This window comes from Bombina bombina, chromosome 4 (genome assembly GCF_027579735.1).
Source record: "Bombina bombina isolate aBomBom1 chromosome 4, aBomBom1.pri, whole genome shotgun sequence".
Taxonomy (NCBI): Eukaryota; Metazoa; Chordata; class Amphibia; order Anura; family Bombinatoridae; genus Bombina; species Bombina bombina.
In genome coordinates, this window is record NC_069502.1 from 649,628,067 (window position 1) to 649,644,800 (window position 16,734).

A 16,734-nucleotide genomic window follows, 5' to 3' on the forward strand; every position below is an offset into this window, starting at 1 on the left:
TCTGCTGCCCCCAACATTGCCGAACCCTACATTATATTTATTAACCCCTACTCTGCCGCCCCCAATGTCGCCGCCACCTACCTACACTTATTAATCCCTAATCTGCCGCCCCCAACGTCGCCGCCACTATAATAAACATATTAACCCCTAAACCGCCGCACTCCCGCCTTGCAAACATTAGTTAAATATTATTAACCCCTAATCTGCTGCCCCCAACTTCGCCAATGGCATCAGAATGAGTCTCCCATTGGAGCCTATGGAAGCGCGCTTCCTAATAATGCGAACGCAAGCTCGAGTTCGCATTGCACTTAACTTGTAATACCAGCGCATATTAGCGTGCACTGGTATTACTCAGTGGCAAGCGATATTTAGCGCTCCACTTGAAATCTGGCCCAAACTTTATGTATTTGGATTGAATTGTACCGACTCATATATTTCCAGACACAAAAAGCTACTAGATATTGCTATTTTTTATATTTGCATATGGTGTTTAGATTACAGTTAATTTTATTTAATTAATTGAACTATTAATATTATTGATATACACCTTTACACTTTATCCTTTTATCCAAAATGATTTAGACTCACCGTGTGAACAATTTGGAAATGAACGTACTCTTTCAACAGAAGAAGTTATGCAAATCATAGGATTCAAAGTCAAGAAGGTTACAGCACACATTTATAGCAGAAATGAAGATAAGGATATGCTGGATACAATGGATTTGCCTCCTGATTTTTCTGGTACAGCTTAACTCATTTGTGACAGTCTTTTAATTTGTCCTTGAGTCTTATCATTGCTAAAAATGCCAAACCTGCAGATAAAAATCCCAAAGCACTATATTCTAACTCTGTTATGTACTTCCTGAAATGACTAGCTTGTGTGTGTAACGTTAAAGGGGCATAACAGTCATTTTTACTTATGCATCCTACCGCAAAACATGTGTAAACAAAATACATGCTTTACAAAACAATATTTTAAAACAAATTTACATTTTCTTTTCATTTTTGGGACATATCTCTTGGAAAACACTTTAATGTTTATATTGTCTCCAATGATATAGTCATTAAGGGACACATATACAAAAATTAATCCACTGAAAAAGCACAGACTGTGTAGCATGTTGCAAGGTTATGGTTCTGAATTCTAAAGAAAGCACTCCAGGAAGTAAAACTACTAGTTTACAGTAAAATGGCAAATTAAATAATGAAACTAAACTGATAAACATAATTTATGTAAGAACTTACCTGATAAATCATTTCTTTCATATTGGCAAGAGTTCATGAGCTAGTGATGTATGGGATATGCAATCCTACCAGGAGGGGCAAAGTTTCCCAAAGCTCAAAATGGCTATATAAATATACCCCTAACCACACCCACAATTTAGTTTAGTGAATAGCCAAGTAGTGGGGTGATAAAATAAGGAGTAAAAAAGCATACAAAAGAGGAACTGGAAATATAGTTGTGCTTTTATACAAAAATCATAACCACCATAAAAATAGTGGGCCTCATGGACTCTTGCCAATATGAAAGAAATTAATTTATCAGATAAGTTCTTATGTAAATTATGTTTTCTTTCATGTAATTGGCAAAAGTCCATGAGCTAGCGATGTATGGGATAGAAATACCCAAGATGTGGAAGTCCACAGAAGAGTCACTAGAGAGGGAGGGATAAAATAACAACAGCCATTTCCACTGAGAAATTAAATCCACACAATAATTAAGTTTTTCTCAAAAAAACTTAAATCAAAAGCAGTAGAATCAAACTGAGACATCTGCCTGAAGAACTTTTACTACCAAAGACTGCTTCAGAAGAAGCAAATACATAAAAATAGTAAAAACAATAAAAGTATGCAAAGAAGACCAAATTACTGATTTGCAAATATAATCAACCTAAACCTCATTCTGAAAAAGCCCAAAAAATGGCGACAGAACTTAGTAGAAGGAGCTGTAAAACTCTGAGGCGGAGCCTGCCCTGCCTCCAAATAAGCCTTGAAAAACAAAAGCTTTAATCAGGATGTCAATGAAATTGCAGAGGCTTTCTAACCTTTTCTGTAACCAGAAAAACAGCAAATTGACTAGAAGTCTTCTGAAATCCTAGTAAACTCGATATAGAATTATAAAGATCTTACCACATCCATAGAATGTAAAGAACTCTCAAAGAATTATTTAGGATTAGGACACAAACAAGGGATAGCATATTCTCTACTAATGTTGTTCAAATTCACAACCTTAGGGGGAAAAAAAAGAAGTCCACAAAACAACTTATCTAGATGACAAAATCAGATAAGGAGACACACAAGAGAGAGCTGATAAATCAGAAACTCTTGTAGCAGAGATATAGTCAAAATAAACAAAACTTTCCAAGAAAGTAGATAATCTTCAAACCAAATAAGACTCCAAAAGGAGAACTTAATAAATGAACAGGCTTGATACCAACCAAAGCCTGAACAAAACAGCAAATATCAGGAAGTTAAAATTTGCAGACAAACTTATCCAAACCATCCTGAAAAACTGTAAAATCCTAGTTATTCTAAAGGAACACTAAGAGAATTTATGAGAAGAACACTATAAAATATAGGTTTTTTTCAAACCTGATAATACATGTTCCTTGACACAGACTTATAAGCCTGCACCATAGTGATAAAAACTGAGTCAGAGAAACCTCTATGACTCAACACTAATTAATTTCCATACCCCCAAATTAGTAATTTGAGATCCTGATGGAAAAAATAGCCCCTAAAACAAGAGGGCTGGCCAAAGAGAAGTGGCCAATGATGGCAACTGGACATCCGAACAGGATCCACATACCAGACCTGTGAGGCCATGCTGAAGCTATCAGAAACACATGACACTGTTCCAATATGATCTTGAAAATAACCTTTGGAAGAAAAAAATAAAGGCGGAAAGATGTAGTCAGGTTGAAATACCAAGACACTGCTAATGCATCCACCATCTCCACCTTAGAGACACCACTCTCCCAGATGTAAAGACTGACGACTGAGATAATCCACCTCTCAAATGTCTAAAATCGTAGAAAATAGACAAGAGATGAATTCCATCTAAGAACGTATTCAAGATACCTCTTAATTGCTAAGGAACTGTGAGTCCCTATTGTTGATTGACATATACCACAGTTGTGATATTAAATGTCTCAAAGAAAAAAATGAAAAAGTTCTCTCATAAAAGAGGCCAAGCCTGAAAGAGCTCTGAAAAATAGCACGGAGTTCCAAAATATCGATTGGAAACCTCGCTTCCTGAAGTTTCCAAACCCTTGTGCTGTCGAAAGACCCTCAGACAGCTCCCCAACCTGTAAGACTTGTATCCATTAAGAATACAGTTCAGGACGGATGAACAAAAGGAGGCCCCCTGAATAAAATGATGATAGATTAATCACCAAAAAAGAGAGAGCAGAGTGTTAGAATTTAAAAATATCAACTGTGATATTTAAAAAAAAACCCTGTATCATTGATTCAGTATGCAAATCAAAAAGAGATCTCAGATGAAAAACAAGCAAAGGGAACCACGCCCGATGCTGCAGTTATAAGACCTAACAACTTCCATGCACATAGCCACTGAAAGAAATGTTCTAGACTGTAAGTTAGATAGGCTAATGCCACTTACAATTGACTTTTGTCCGATAAAGATAAAGACATGAACACAGAATCTATCTAGAAACCCAAAAAGAAGTGATCCTTGTCTGAGGAAAAATAAAACTCTTAGGTAAATGAAATCCTCTAATGTCTTGAAGAAACAAAACTTAGTTGATTCATGAGGGATTCCACAAAAAGAAAAGTCCATATATTTGAAAACTGCTCTTTCATATGTATGTATTGGGTACTCATAAAGCACATCTAATCACCCGTAAGGGACTCAAGATGCTGCCCAATTAATCGACCTCGGAAGGATGAAAGGCTGAATGGACCTCGCCAGGAATTGAACCTGCAACCCTCAAGTTGCTACAGAGCTCAGTCACAGTGCATTAGCATGCTGAGCTATCTGTCTGACTTTAATTTAATTTAATTAAAGAAAAGTTTAAGCTAATACCAATATACCATCCAAATAAGGAAGCACCACAGTACTCTACTGTCTGAAGACAGAAAGAAGTACACCAAGAACCTTTGAAAAGATTCATAAAGCTGTGACTAAACCAAAAGGAAAAACAACAAATTGTTAAAGCTTAAAAGAAAATCTCAGAAACCACAAGTGGTCTGAATGTAATAAAATTTGAGGATAAACATCCTAAAAAATGAAGTGGACATAAAATGGCCTTAACAAAAAGGCATAATAGTCCTTATAATCGCCATCTTAAAAGTGGAGACTCTAACAAAACAAAAATGTCTTCAGATCCAAGAATGGACTGAATAAACTTTCATTCTTAGAGACAAAGAATAGAATTAAAATAGAAACCCAAATCCTGTTCCTGCAAAAAGAACTGGCCTAATCACACCTGAAAAAAATTCAGAGTGTACTGAGAAAGAAAGATTCTTTCCATAGAAGGTATCATTCTAGAAATCTATTCAAACTCTCAGAATAATACAGAATTTGGACTGAGTTCATCCAAAAAAATTTAATCTTCCCCCCACCAGAAGGACTGATTTGAAAACCGCACCTTTTTGCAGACTAATAACTAGTAATTTTATAGCGTTTTACCCCCAGAAGGATACAAAAAAATGCTTCTTCAGTGCTTACACTCGGAGTTAACCAAATTAGCAGCTGATAAAACCAGTAGTTATTATTACCCAAATACAATAAATTGACCTCAAAGGCCAAAGGACTGTATTACCCTGCCGGGGAATGAATCTATGAACCTTGGGTCTAGAACAAGCGTTTGTAGTCAGGACATTCACCAACTGATCTACATCACTGGACTAAAAGTAGGGCAGAAAAAGCTCTAAACCTCCAGAAATAATGGAGATAATAGAAATCAAATAAATTATTATCCTAACAAGAAAGAGATAATAAAATATATTTGAAATCATAATAATAGATATAGTAAACATAATTAAATGAATACATTTACTGTAAATAAACAGAGTTCTCTCATTATTTGTTCAACAAAGGATGGGAGAACAGTAATGTCAGCCACAGATAAAGCTAAGCTAAAAATATAAACAGTACGTGAATATGCCCTATTAAGGTTATATTCAAAATTTAAAGAATCCTGAAAACAAGTACCAATTTCCATAGAAATAGTAGTACACCCAAGAGGGAATCAGAATAACCATACTCTAGAATATAATACAGATAGTATATTTAATAGGAAAAAAACTCAAAAGCAAAAATGTTAAAATCCAGATTTGAAAAGGATTATTAACATACGGTTAGATTACGAGATTACGAGTTTTGCGTTATGGCTGGCTCGCTACTAACTTGCAAGTTATTTCCACCGCTCAACTTTATTAGCGCTGCTATTACAGGAGTGCAATCAGTCAATCAGTCAATAGGATTGAGCTTCATTCTATTGGCTGTTCCAATCGGCCAATAGAATGAGAGCTCAATCCTATTGGCTGATTGAATCAGCCAACAGGATTGTTTCCCTTTAATTCCAATTGGCTGATAGATTTCTATCAGCCAATCGATATTCAAAGGACGCCATCTTGGATGACGTCCCTTAAAGGGAACCTTCAGTGTACGGCTGGGACCGTATGAAGAGGATGCTCCGTGCCGGATGTCTTGAAGATGGAGTCGCTCCGCGTCGGAAGGATGAAGATAGAAAATGCCATCTGGAGAAAGACTTCTGCCCGCCTGGATGAAGACTTCTTGCCGCTTGAATGAAGACTTCTCCTGGCTTTGTTGAGGACATCTTGCCGCTTGGATGAAGACTTCTCCTGGCTGGATGAGGATGAATGTCCGGTCTTCAAAAACTGTAAGTGGATCTTCCGGGGTTAGTGTTAGGTTTTTTTAAGGGTTTATTGTGTGGGTTTTATTTTTAGATTAGGGACTTTGGGCACCATAAAAGAGCTAAATGCCCTTTTATGGGCATTGCCCATCTAAATGCCCTTTTCAGGGCAATGGGGAGCTTAGGTTTTTTAGATAGGGTTTTTATTTGGGGGGTTGGTTGTGTGGGTGGTGGGTTTTTCTATTGGGGGGTTGTTTGCATTATTTTTTTTACAGGTAAAAGAGCCGAATTCTTTGGGGCAATGCCCCGCAAAAGGCCCTTTTAAGGGCCATTGGCAGTTTAGTGTAGGCTAGGGTTTTTTTTATTTTGGGGGGGCTTTTTATTTTGATAGGGCTATTAGATTAGGTGTAATTAGTTTACATATTTGATAATTTCTTTTTTATTTTGTGTAATTTAGTGTTTATTATTTTTTGTAATTTAGATAAATGTATTTTTTAAATTTAATTTATTTAATTTTAGTGTAATGTTAGGTTTAACTGTAAGACAGGTTAGGTTTTATTTTGCAGGTAAATTTGTATTTATTTTTACTAGGTAGTTAGTAAATAGTTAATAACTATGTACTAACTAGTCTACCTAGTTAAAAAAATACAAACTTACCTGTGAAATAAAAATAAAGCATAAGCTAGATACAATATAACTATTAGTTATATTGTAGCTAGCATAGGGTTTATTTTACAGGTAAGTATTTATTTATTTTTAAATAGGAATAATTTAGGTATTAATTGTAATTTTTATTTGGAATTATTTTAATTAGGTTAAAGTTAGTAGGGTTAGGGTTACGTTAGGGTTAGGGTTACACTTATGTTTAGGGGTTAATAACTTTAGTATAGTGGTGGCAACATTGGGGGCAGCAGATTAGGGGTTAATAATTGTAGTTAGCTGGCAGTGATTTGGGGCAGCAGATTAGGGGTTAATAACAGTAATGTAGGTTGCAGCGATGTTAGGGACAGTAGATTAGGGGTTAATAAGTGTATGTAGGTGGCGACGACATTGGGGGCAGCAGATTAGGGGTTAATAATATTTAACTAGTGTTTACGATGCAGGAGTGTGGTGGTTTAGGTGGTTTAGGGGTTAATATGTTTATTATAGTGGCAGCAATGTCCGGAGCTGCAGGTTAGGGGTTAATAATTTTATTTTAGTGTTTGCGATGCGGAAGGGCCTCGGTTTAGGGGTTAATAGGTAGTTTATGGGTGTTAGTGTACTTTGTAACACTTTAGTTATGAGTTTTATGTTACAGCTTTGTAACGTAAAACCCATAACTACTGATTTTCAGGTGGCAGTACATATCTTGTAGTTATAGGCTGTACCGCTCACTTTTTGGCCGGACAGGCAAACTCGCAATACCGGCGCTATGGAAGTCCCATTGAAAAAGGACAAATTGAAAGGTGCGGTAGTTACGTTGCGTGACGGCCAAAAAAGTTGTGGTACAGTTATTCTGACAAGACTCGTAATAGCAGTGGTAGTGAAAAAGCAGCGTTATACTCATAACGCAAAACTCGTAATCTAGCCGTTTGTTAATAGGAGGATTAGACTCCTAAAAGCTATAAATTGAAAAATTTCCTATACAAAGTACAAAAAATGTTCAAATGAAAAATAATTTTCAACAAACTGTCTGATACAGGAGACTTTAAACCAAAGAAACCTTCATCAGTAGAAAAAACTTAAGTATGCTGTTGGGCAGAACAAAATTAATTAAAACAATTTTGAAAAGACCTCGTAAGTTTACTTAAAGGCATAATAGCAGTCATAACCTTTTATGATATAACAACAACATGTGATGTTTGCAGATGAAATCAAGTACATGAACTGAATATGTAAAAAACAGTAAATGTTAACGTACATGTAGAAACATTGCTAGCATAAAACATTATAAATAAATGCCACATAATTGAGCTGAAGAAATAACAACAGCTAAAAAAATGAAAAGAACACACTTAGCTTTGTAGAATTGTTTTCCAGGGCATCATAGTTTCTACAGTAACATCAGTGTCAGGATCAGAATGAGACATCTAGCAAAATGTAATAGAAAAATAAAAATAACATTAGGCAAAACAGTTAATTTCCACAATGTAACAGTTTCAGTAGAGAAAAACAATAGCTTTCAAAGTTCATGAAAACAGCGAGCAATAGAGGGAGAGGGGTAAAATAACTAAATTTGGCGCCAAGTATGACGCATTACGCAAAAACAAGATAAAATAACGAAAATGAAAAACGAAATGATGAAATTTGCGCCATCAAGGGCGCAACTTGGCGCCAAAAAAATTTGCGCCAAAAATGACGCAATAAAAAAGAGCATTTTGCGCCCTCCCGAGCTTATATTTGCCGCGAAAAAAGAAAGTCAAATTAGAAAAAGAGCCCCAGGTAAGAAAAAAAGTTTAAATAAACTTCCCAAACATGATTCCTATACTGAAACTGTTTAGACTGCAAAAGGGAAATACACATAGACCTGACTCATGGCAAATATAAGTAGAATACATATATTTAAAACTTTATATTAATACATAAAGCGCCAAACCATAGCTGAGAGTGTCTTAAATAATGATACATACTTATCGAAAGACACCCATCCACATATAGCAGATAGCCAAACCAGTACAGAAAAAGTATCAGCAGAGGTAATGGTATATAAGAGTATATCGGCGGTCTGAAAAGGGAGGTAGGAGATGAATCTCTACGACCAATAACAGAGAACCTTTGAGAAGATTTACAGTGAGGAAAACCATAAAATCAATAGGCTATACTCCCTTCACATCCCTCTGACAAACACTGTACTCTAAGAGGAATTGCTTAGAAGCGCTTATCATAGAAGAAAACATAGAAATCAAGCACAAACTTACTTCACCACCTCCATAGGAGGCAAAGTTTGTAAAACTGAATTGTGGGTGTGGTGAGGGGTGTATTTATGGGCATTTTGAGGTTTGGGAAACTTTGCCCCTCCTGGTAGGATTGTATATCCCATACGTCACTAGGTCATGGACTCTTGCCAATTACATGAAAGACATTTTTTTTTTACTATGCATTATCAGTCATTTTTATAGGGATTTATATTTTGAGTTTAATGTCCGTTTAAGAGGCTATATGAAATTTAAACCAATAACTTCTCCTTATATGCAACCTATCAAGATCAAGAATTATTTCTCAACATGTTAACTTAAAAATATGCAGATCCACAGCACCATAGATTTCAGGGGATGTTTATTCACACATTAGGTACAAGTAGAAAGCAACGTTTGGGAAGCCAGTCCCTTAATCATGCTTCTTAAAGGGATAGTCAACCCCAAAATTTTCTTTTTTATGATTCAGATAGAACATACAATTTTAAGCAACTTTCCAATTTAATTCTATGATCAAATTGTCTTCATTCTCTTGTTATCCATTGCAGAAGGAACAGCATTGTACTACTGACAGGAAGCTGAAAATATCTATTTATCCAATCACAAGAGACAAATGTGTGCAGGCACCAATCAGCAGCAGCTCCCACTACTGTATGATATGTGTGTATTCATTTTTTAACAATGGATACTTAGGCCTAGATTTAGAGTTTGGCGGTAGCCGTGAAAACCAGCGTTAGAGGCTCCTAACGCTGGTTTTAGGCTACCGCCGGTATTTGGAGTCACTCAAAATAGGGTCTAACGCTCACTTTTCAGCCGTGACTTTTCCATACCGCAGATCCCTTTACGTCAATTGTGTATCCTATCTTTTCAATGGGATCTTTCTAACTCCGGTATTTAGAGTCGTTTCTGAAGTGAGCGTTAGACATCTAACGACAAAACTCCAGCCGCAGGAAAAAAGTCAGTAGTTAAGAGCTTTCTGGGCTAACGCCGGTTTATAAAGCTCTTAACTACTGTACTCTAAAGTACACTAACACCCATAAACTACCTATGTACCCCTAAACCGAGATCCCCCCACATCGCCAACACTTGAATAAATTTTTTAACCCCTAATCTGCCGACAGCCACCTACGTTATCCTTATGTACCCCTAATCTGCTGCCCCTAACACCGCCGACCCCTATATTATATTTATTAACCCCTAATCTGCCCCCCACAATGTCGCCTCCACCTGCCTACACTTATTAACCCCTAATCTGCCGACCGGAGCTCACCGCTATTCTAATAAATGGATTAACCCCTAAAGCTAAGTCTAACCCTAACACTAACACCCCCCTAAGTTAAATATAATTTAAATCTAACGAAATAAATTAACTCTTATTAAATAAATTATTCCTATTTAAAGCTAAATACTTACCTGTAAAATAAATCCTAATATAGCTACAATATAAATTATATTTATATTATAGCTATTTTAGGATTTATATTTATTTTACAGGTAACTTTGTATTTATTTTAACCAGGTACAATAGCTATTAAATAGTTAAGAACTATTTAATAGCTAAAATAGTTAAAATAATTACAAATTTACCTGTAAAAGAAATCCTAACCTAAGTTACAATTAAAACTAACACTATACTATCAATAAATTAATTAAATAAACTACCTACAATTAACCTAACACTACACTATCAATAAATTAATTAAATACAATTCCTACAAATAAATACAATTAAATAAACTTGCAAAAGTGCAAAAAATAAAAAAGAACTAAGTTACAAAAAATAAAAAAATATCTACAAACATAAGAAAAATATTACAACAATTTTAAACTAATTACACCTACTCTAAGCCCCCTAATAAAACAACAAAGCCCCCCAAAATAAAAAATGCCCTACCCTATTCTAAATTACTAAAGTTAAAAGCTCTTTTACCTTACCAGCCCTGAACAGGGCCCTTTGCGGGGCATGCCCCAAGAAGTTCAGCTCTTTTGCCTGTAAAAAAAAAACATACAATACCCCCCCCAACATTACAACCCACCACCCACATACCCCTAATCTAACCCAAACCCCCCTTAAATAAACCTAACACAAAGCCCCTGAAGATCATCCTACCTTGTCTTCACCTCACCAGGTATCATCGATCCGTCCTGGCTCCAAAATCTTCATCCAACCCAAGCGGGGGTTGGCGATCCATCATCCGGTGCCTGAAGAGGTCCAGAAGAGGCTCCAAAGTCTTCATCCTATCTGGGAAGAAGAGGCGATCCGGACGGGCAACCATCTTGATCCAAGCGGCATCTTCTATCTTCATTCGATGACGACCGGCTCCATCCTGAAGACCTCCACCGCGGACCCATCTTCTTCCGGCGACGTCCAACTGCAGAATGACGGTTCCTTTAAGGGACGTCATCCAAGATGGCGTCCCTCGAATTCCAATTGGCTGATAGGATTCTATCAGCCAATCGGAATTAAGGTAGGAATATTCTGATTGGCTGATGGAATCAGCCAATCAGAATCAAGTTCAATCCGATTGGATTGAGCTCACATTCTATTGGCTGTTCCGATCAGCCAATAGAATGTGAGCTCAATCTGATTGGCTGATTGGATCAGCCAATCGGATTGAACTTGATTCTGATTGGCTGATTCCATCAGCCAATCAGAATATTCCTACCTTAATTCCGATTGGCTGATGGAATCCTATCAGCCAATCGGAATTCGAGGGACGCCATCTTGGATGACGTCCCTTAAAGGAACCGTCATTCTGCAGTTGGACATCGCCGGAAGAAGATGGGTCCGCGGTGGAGGTCTTCAGGATGGAGCCGGTCGTCCCGGATAGGATGAAGACTTTGGAGCCTCTTCTGGACCTCTTCAGGCACCGGATGATGTATCGCCAACCCCTCGCTTGGGTTGGATGAAGATTTTGGAGCCAGGACGGATCGGTGATACCTGGTGAGGTGAAGACAAGGTAGGATGATCTTCAGGGGCTTAGTGTTAGGTTTATTTAAGGGGGGTTTGGGTTAGATTAGGGGTATGTGGGTGGTGGGTTGTAATGTTGAGGGGGGGGTATTGTATGTTTTTTTTTTTACAGGCAAAAGAGCTGAACTTCTTGGGGCATGCCCCGCAAAGGGCCCTGTTCAGGGCTGGTAAGGTAAAAGAGCTTTTAACTTTAGCAATTTAGAATAGGGTAGGGCATTTTTTTATTTTGGGGGGCTTTGTTGTTTTATTAGGGGGCTTAGAGTAGGTGTAATTAGTTTAAAATTGTTGTAATATTTTTCTTATGTTTGTAGATATTTTTTTATTTTTTGTAACTTAGTTCTTTTTTATTTTTTATTTTTTGTACTTTAGCAAGTTTATTTAATTGTATTTATTTGTAGGAATTGTATTTAATTAATTTATTGATAGTGTAGTGTTAGGTTAATTGTAGGTAGTTTATTTAATTAATTTATTGATAGTGTAGTGTTAGGTTAATTGTAGGTAATTGTAGGTAGTTTATTTAATTAATTTATTGATAGTGTAGTGTTAGGTTAATTGTAGGTAATTGTAGGTAGTTTATTTAATTAATTTATTGATAGTATAGTGTTAGTTTTAATTGTAACTTAGGTTAGGATTTCTTTTACAGGTAAATTTGTAATTATTTTAACTATTTTAGCTATTTAATAACTATTGTACCTGGTTAAAATAAATACAAAGTTACCTGTAAAATAAATATAAATCCTAAAATAGCTATAATATAAATATAATTTATATTGTAGCTATATTAGGATTTATTTTACAGGTAAGTATTTAGCTTTAAATAGGAATAATTTATTTAATAAGAGTTAATTTATTTCGTTAGATTTAAATTATATTTAACTTAGGGGGGTGTTAGTGTTAGGGTTAGACTTAGCTTTAGGGGTTAATCAATTTATTAGAATAGCGGTGAGCTCCGGTCGGCAGATTAGGGGTTAATAATTGAAGTTAGGTGTCGGCGATGTTAGGGAGGGCAGATTAGGGGTTAATACTATATATTATAGGGTTAGTGAGGCGGATTAGGGGTTAATAACTTTATTATAGTAGCGCTCAGGTCCGCTCGGCAGATTAGGGGTTAATAAGTGTAGGCAGGTGGAGGCGACGTTGAGGGGGGCAGATTAGGGGTTAATAAATATAATATAGGGGTCGGCGATTTTAGGGAACCAGATTAGGGGTACATAGGGATAATGTAAGTAGCGGCGGTTTACGGAGCGGCAGATTAGGGGTTAATAATAATATGCAGGGGTCAGCGATAGCGGGGGCGGCAGATTAGGGGTTAATAAGTGTAAGGTTAGGGGTGTTTAGACTCGGGGTACATGTTAGAGTGTTAAGTGCAGACGTAGGAAGGGTTACCGCATAGCAAACAATGGGGCTGCGTTAGGAGCTGAACGCGGCTTTTTTGCAGGTGTTAGGTTTTTTTTTCAGCTCAAACAGCCCCATTGTTTCCTATGGGGGAATCGTGCATGAGCACGTTTTTGAGGCTGGCCGCGTCCGTAAGCAACTCTGGTATCGAGAGTTGAAGCTGCGTTAAAAATGCTCTACGCTCCTTTTTTGGAGCCTAACGCAGCCTTTATGTGGACTCTCAATACCAGAGTTATTTTTATGGTGCGGCCAGAAAAAAGCCGGCGTTAGTTTTTCGGGTCGTTACCGACAAAACTCCAAATCTAGCCGTAAGAGAACAAAGCACATTTGAAAATAAAAGTGAGTTTAAAAGTGTCTTAAAAACATGCTCTGTCTGAATCATGCAAGTTTAATTTTGACTTTCCTATCCCTTTAACCTTTTAACTTAAATGGACATAAAACCCAAAATGGCATGATTCTGACAGAGCATGCAATTTGAAACAACTTTGTAATTTACTTCTATTATGACATTTTCTTTGTTCTTTTGGTATCTTTTTTGAAAAGCAGGGATGTGAACGCAGGAACATGCAGATTTACAAGAATGTTACATTAGCAAGAGAACTATATGGCAGCAGATTTACAAGAATGTTACATTAGCAAGAGCACTATATGGCAGCAGATTTACAAGAATGTTACATTAGCAAGAGCACTATATGGCAGCAGATTTACAAGAATGTTACATTAGCAAGAGCACTATATGGCAGCAGATTTACAAGAATGTTACATTAGCAAGAGCACTATATGGCAGCAGATTTACAAGAATGTTACATTAGCAAGAGCACTAAATGGCAGCACTATTTTCTTTCATGTAGTGCTCCAGACACCTAACTAGGTATATCCTCAACAAAGAATACAATGGGAACAAAACAAACTTATAATAGAAGTAAATTGGAAACTTGTTAAAAACTATATAGTAAGTCTGAATCACAAAATAAACTTTTTTGGGTTTCATATCCCTTTAAAATCCCTATTGCAGCCAGTGGAGGAACCACTTCCCATAATCTAACATAAGTATTAGAAAATAGCTCTCTATACAACCCCCATTCTCAGATATTAAAGGGACAGTAAAGTAAAATATCAGCTGCACATATATTCCTCTTGTCATTGGCTTACTATATGGGTTCAGCTAGCTCCCATTGGTGCATTCCTGCTGCTGAGTCTACAAAGGATGCCAAGAGAACAAAGCAAATTTGATCATTGAAGAAAATTGTAAAGTTGTTTACAATGTCATGCTCTATCTGAATGATATAACTTTAATATTGACTTTACTGCCCCTTTAATATATTGTGTCTGATGTTTACTGTAAACACACATTTATTGATAGTTTGCAAGAACGAATCACCTTAGACATCAAGAAAACATAATGAACAGAGAAGAATATCAGAATGGGTATATTCACAAAAATGCAAAGTGTTAGCCAAAGAAAAAAAAAAACAAAAGAGAAGTTTCTAGCAGAATGAATGATCATATGGACTTTTCTTTACTTATAGTAGACTCAAAGGTACAAAACAGTATCTCATTATATAAGTTCTTCTTTATCCCATATCTCCTAATACAATATTGTGCAAAACAACTCTGTACGCATTTGTATAACAAACACAGCAGAAGGAGATAACATTGAATAAAATACACTAAATCAACTCTGGCAATGAAATTTAGAAATAAATGCCGCCTCATGAGTTCATGAACATTTCTGCTGAGTATTAATGCGCTTAAAGGTAGACATAATAAGCACATCTGAGGCTCTTTTTGAATTATCAAAACTTTATTTATTAGTACAGCATTTAACAATGGTAAGACTTGACTATATACTAATTTTCTTGCATTTTTACTCCTGCCAGGTTTGTTTAGGCTCATTGCTGATGAAACACCATATTGTTCTATTGGAGAGCTCACGAGGGAACTTTATGTTAGACCCTCACACTTTGGCTTGCTAAGATTCCGTAGTGATATTGATCTTGAAGTTGGAAACTTCACCGTTAGCAAAGATGAGCAAATCCTGATAAGAGACTTAAAAGAAGTGAACGAGGTCATGTCTGTGAACTGTGAAGTGTTGATAAAGGGAGATCTCCACTCATTTGACTTACCATTATCTTATGAAGGAAAGTTTTATGAATGTCAAGATGAGAAAACGTACACATTGAATGAAATATTAAGCTGGAAAATACCAAGCAATCGAAAAAGGAATGTAGTTCTTTCAGATGTTATGGAGATTTCGGACATAAGCAAACTATGTCCTAAAGGATTGGAATGGTTTATGGTTTTGAAGCCAGTATATGAAGTAGAAGCTATGCTACAATGTAAGTACATTTTATATTATTAACCCACATAGAATTGTGAAATGATTCAATGGTTCTTATAAAAACCCTGTGAACACATACATTTATTTCTAAGGTGTTCAGTCTTAACATTTGAAATATTATAAGCATATAACATTGCATACTAGCTTCAGCAATGTTATTCAGCAGGGCATCTAATTATGCAGGTCATTTTATGTATGTAAATTCAGAGGTGTCAGCTTATATACCTTATACGGTTTTTAGAAACATAGATAAAAAACAAAATAATCATGAGTACCCACTTTGTACTTATTAATGCTGTGCAAATGCTCTGTCAGCTAATCCAGTTTTTTTTTAAAAAAAACAAACATATATTTTGACTACAGATAAGAACTAAATCACCCAAGTAATACTCATCAAATGCAGATCACACAACAGTTTTTGAAAAGCAAAATAGAATCTGCACAAATTGCTAGATATATTTAGAAATTTTACAATCCTCTGGGGGGGAAGGAAACTGTTTTTATAAGTGGTCATAATCTTTCTTTGAAGGACTTATAACAAACCAATATTGTATTAGCTATATCATTAGGACCAGCACAATTATAACATTGTTTTAATTAAAAAAAGTAAATTTCTAACTCTAGGAAAATAGATTTTTGCTTTCTTCCCTTATTGGTCATCGAGTTTCTTGGGTGATCACAATGCAAAATGGATTTATAAGTTAAAAGCCTGCAGCCGCAAAGCATTTTTCAACAGTAAAGCTCCCGAAAAGGCCTTTTCATGTGTTAAGTACCTGTTTTCAAGATAGAGACTGGAAGGTTATCAGAAAATGAAAGATGCAATGGCCGTTTAACATCTCTTAAGGTTAGAGTAAAGGGCTTTGTAATTAATTCCTTTGTTCACTGTGTAAAGGGAAATGTTCATTTACATTTGTAAAGTTAAAGGGACACTGAACCCAAATTTTTCCTTTCATGATTCAGATAGAGCATGAAATTTTAAGCAACTTTCTAACTGACTCCTATTATGAATTTTTTCTGCGTTCTCTTGCTATCTTTATTTTAAAAGCAAGAATGTAAATCTTAGCAGCCAGCCCATTTTAGGTTCAGCACCATGGATAGCGCTTGCTTATTGGAGACTTAGATTTACCCACCAATAAGCAAGCATAACCCAGGTTCTCAACCAAAAATGGGCCGGTTCCTATGCATCAAATTCCTGCTTTTTAAGTATAGATAGCAAGAGACCGAAGAAAAATTGATAATAGGAGTAAAGTAGAAAGTTGCTTAAAATTGCATACTCTATCTGAATCATTAAAA

The 16,734-nt window shown here is 36.0% G+C and overlaps 1 protein-coding gene across 1 annotated transcript in view; it reads left to right on the top strand.

Annotated features, from left to right (window-relative positions):
• The window catches only part of THEMIS (thymocyte selection associated), a 208,275-nt gene that overhangs the window by 54,190 nt on the left and 137,351 nt on the right, over window positions 1-16,734 (top strand). Inside the window, exons 2-3 of the mRNA XM_053709127.1 lie at window positions 583-741; window positions 14,981-15,439. Coding sequence (XP_053565102.1) covers window positions 583-741; window positions 14,981-15,439 — 618 coding nt within the window. The remainder of the gene's footprint in view (window positions 1-582; window positions 742-14,980; window positions 15,440-16,734) is intronic.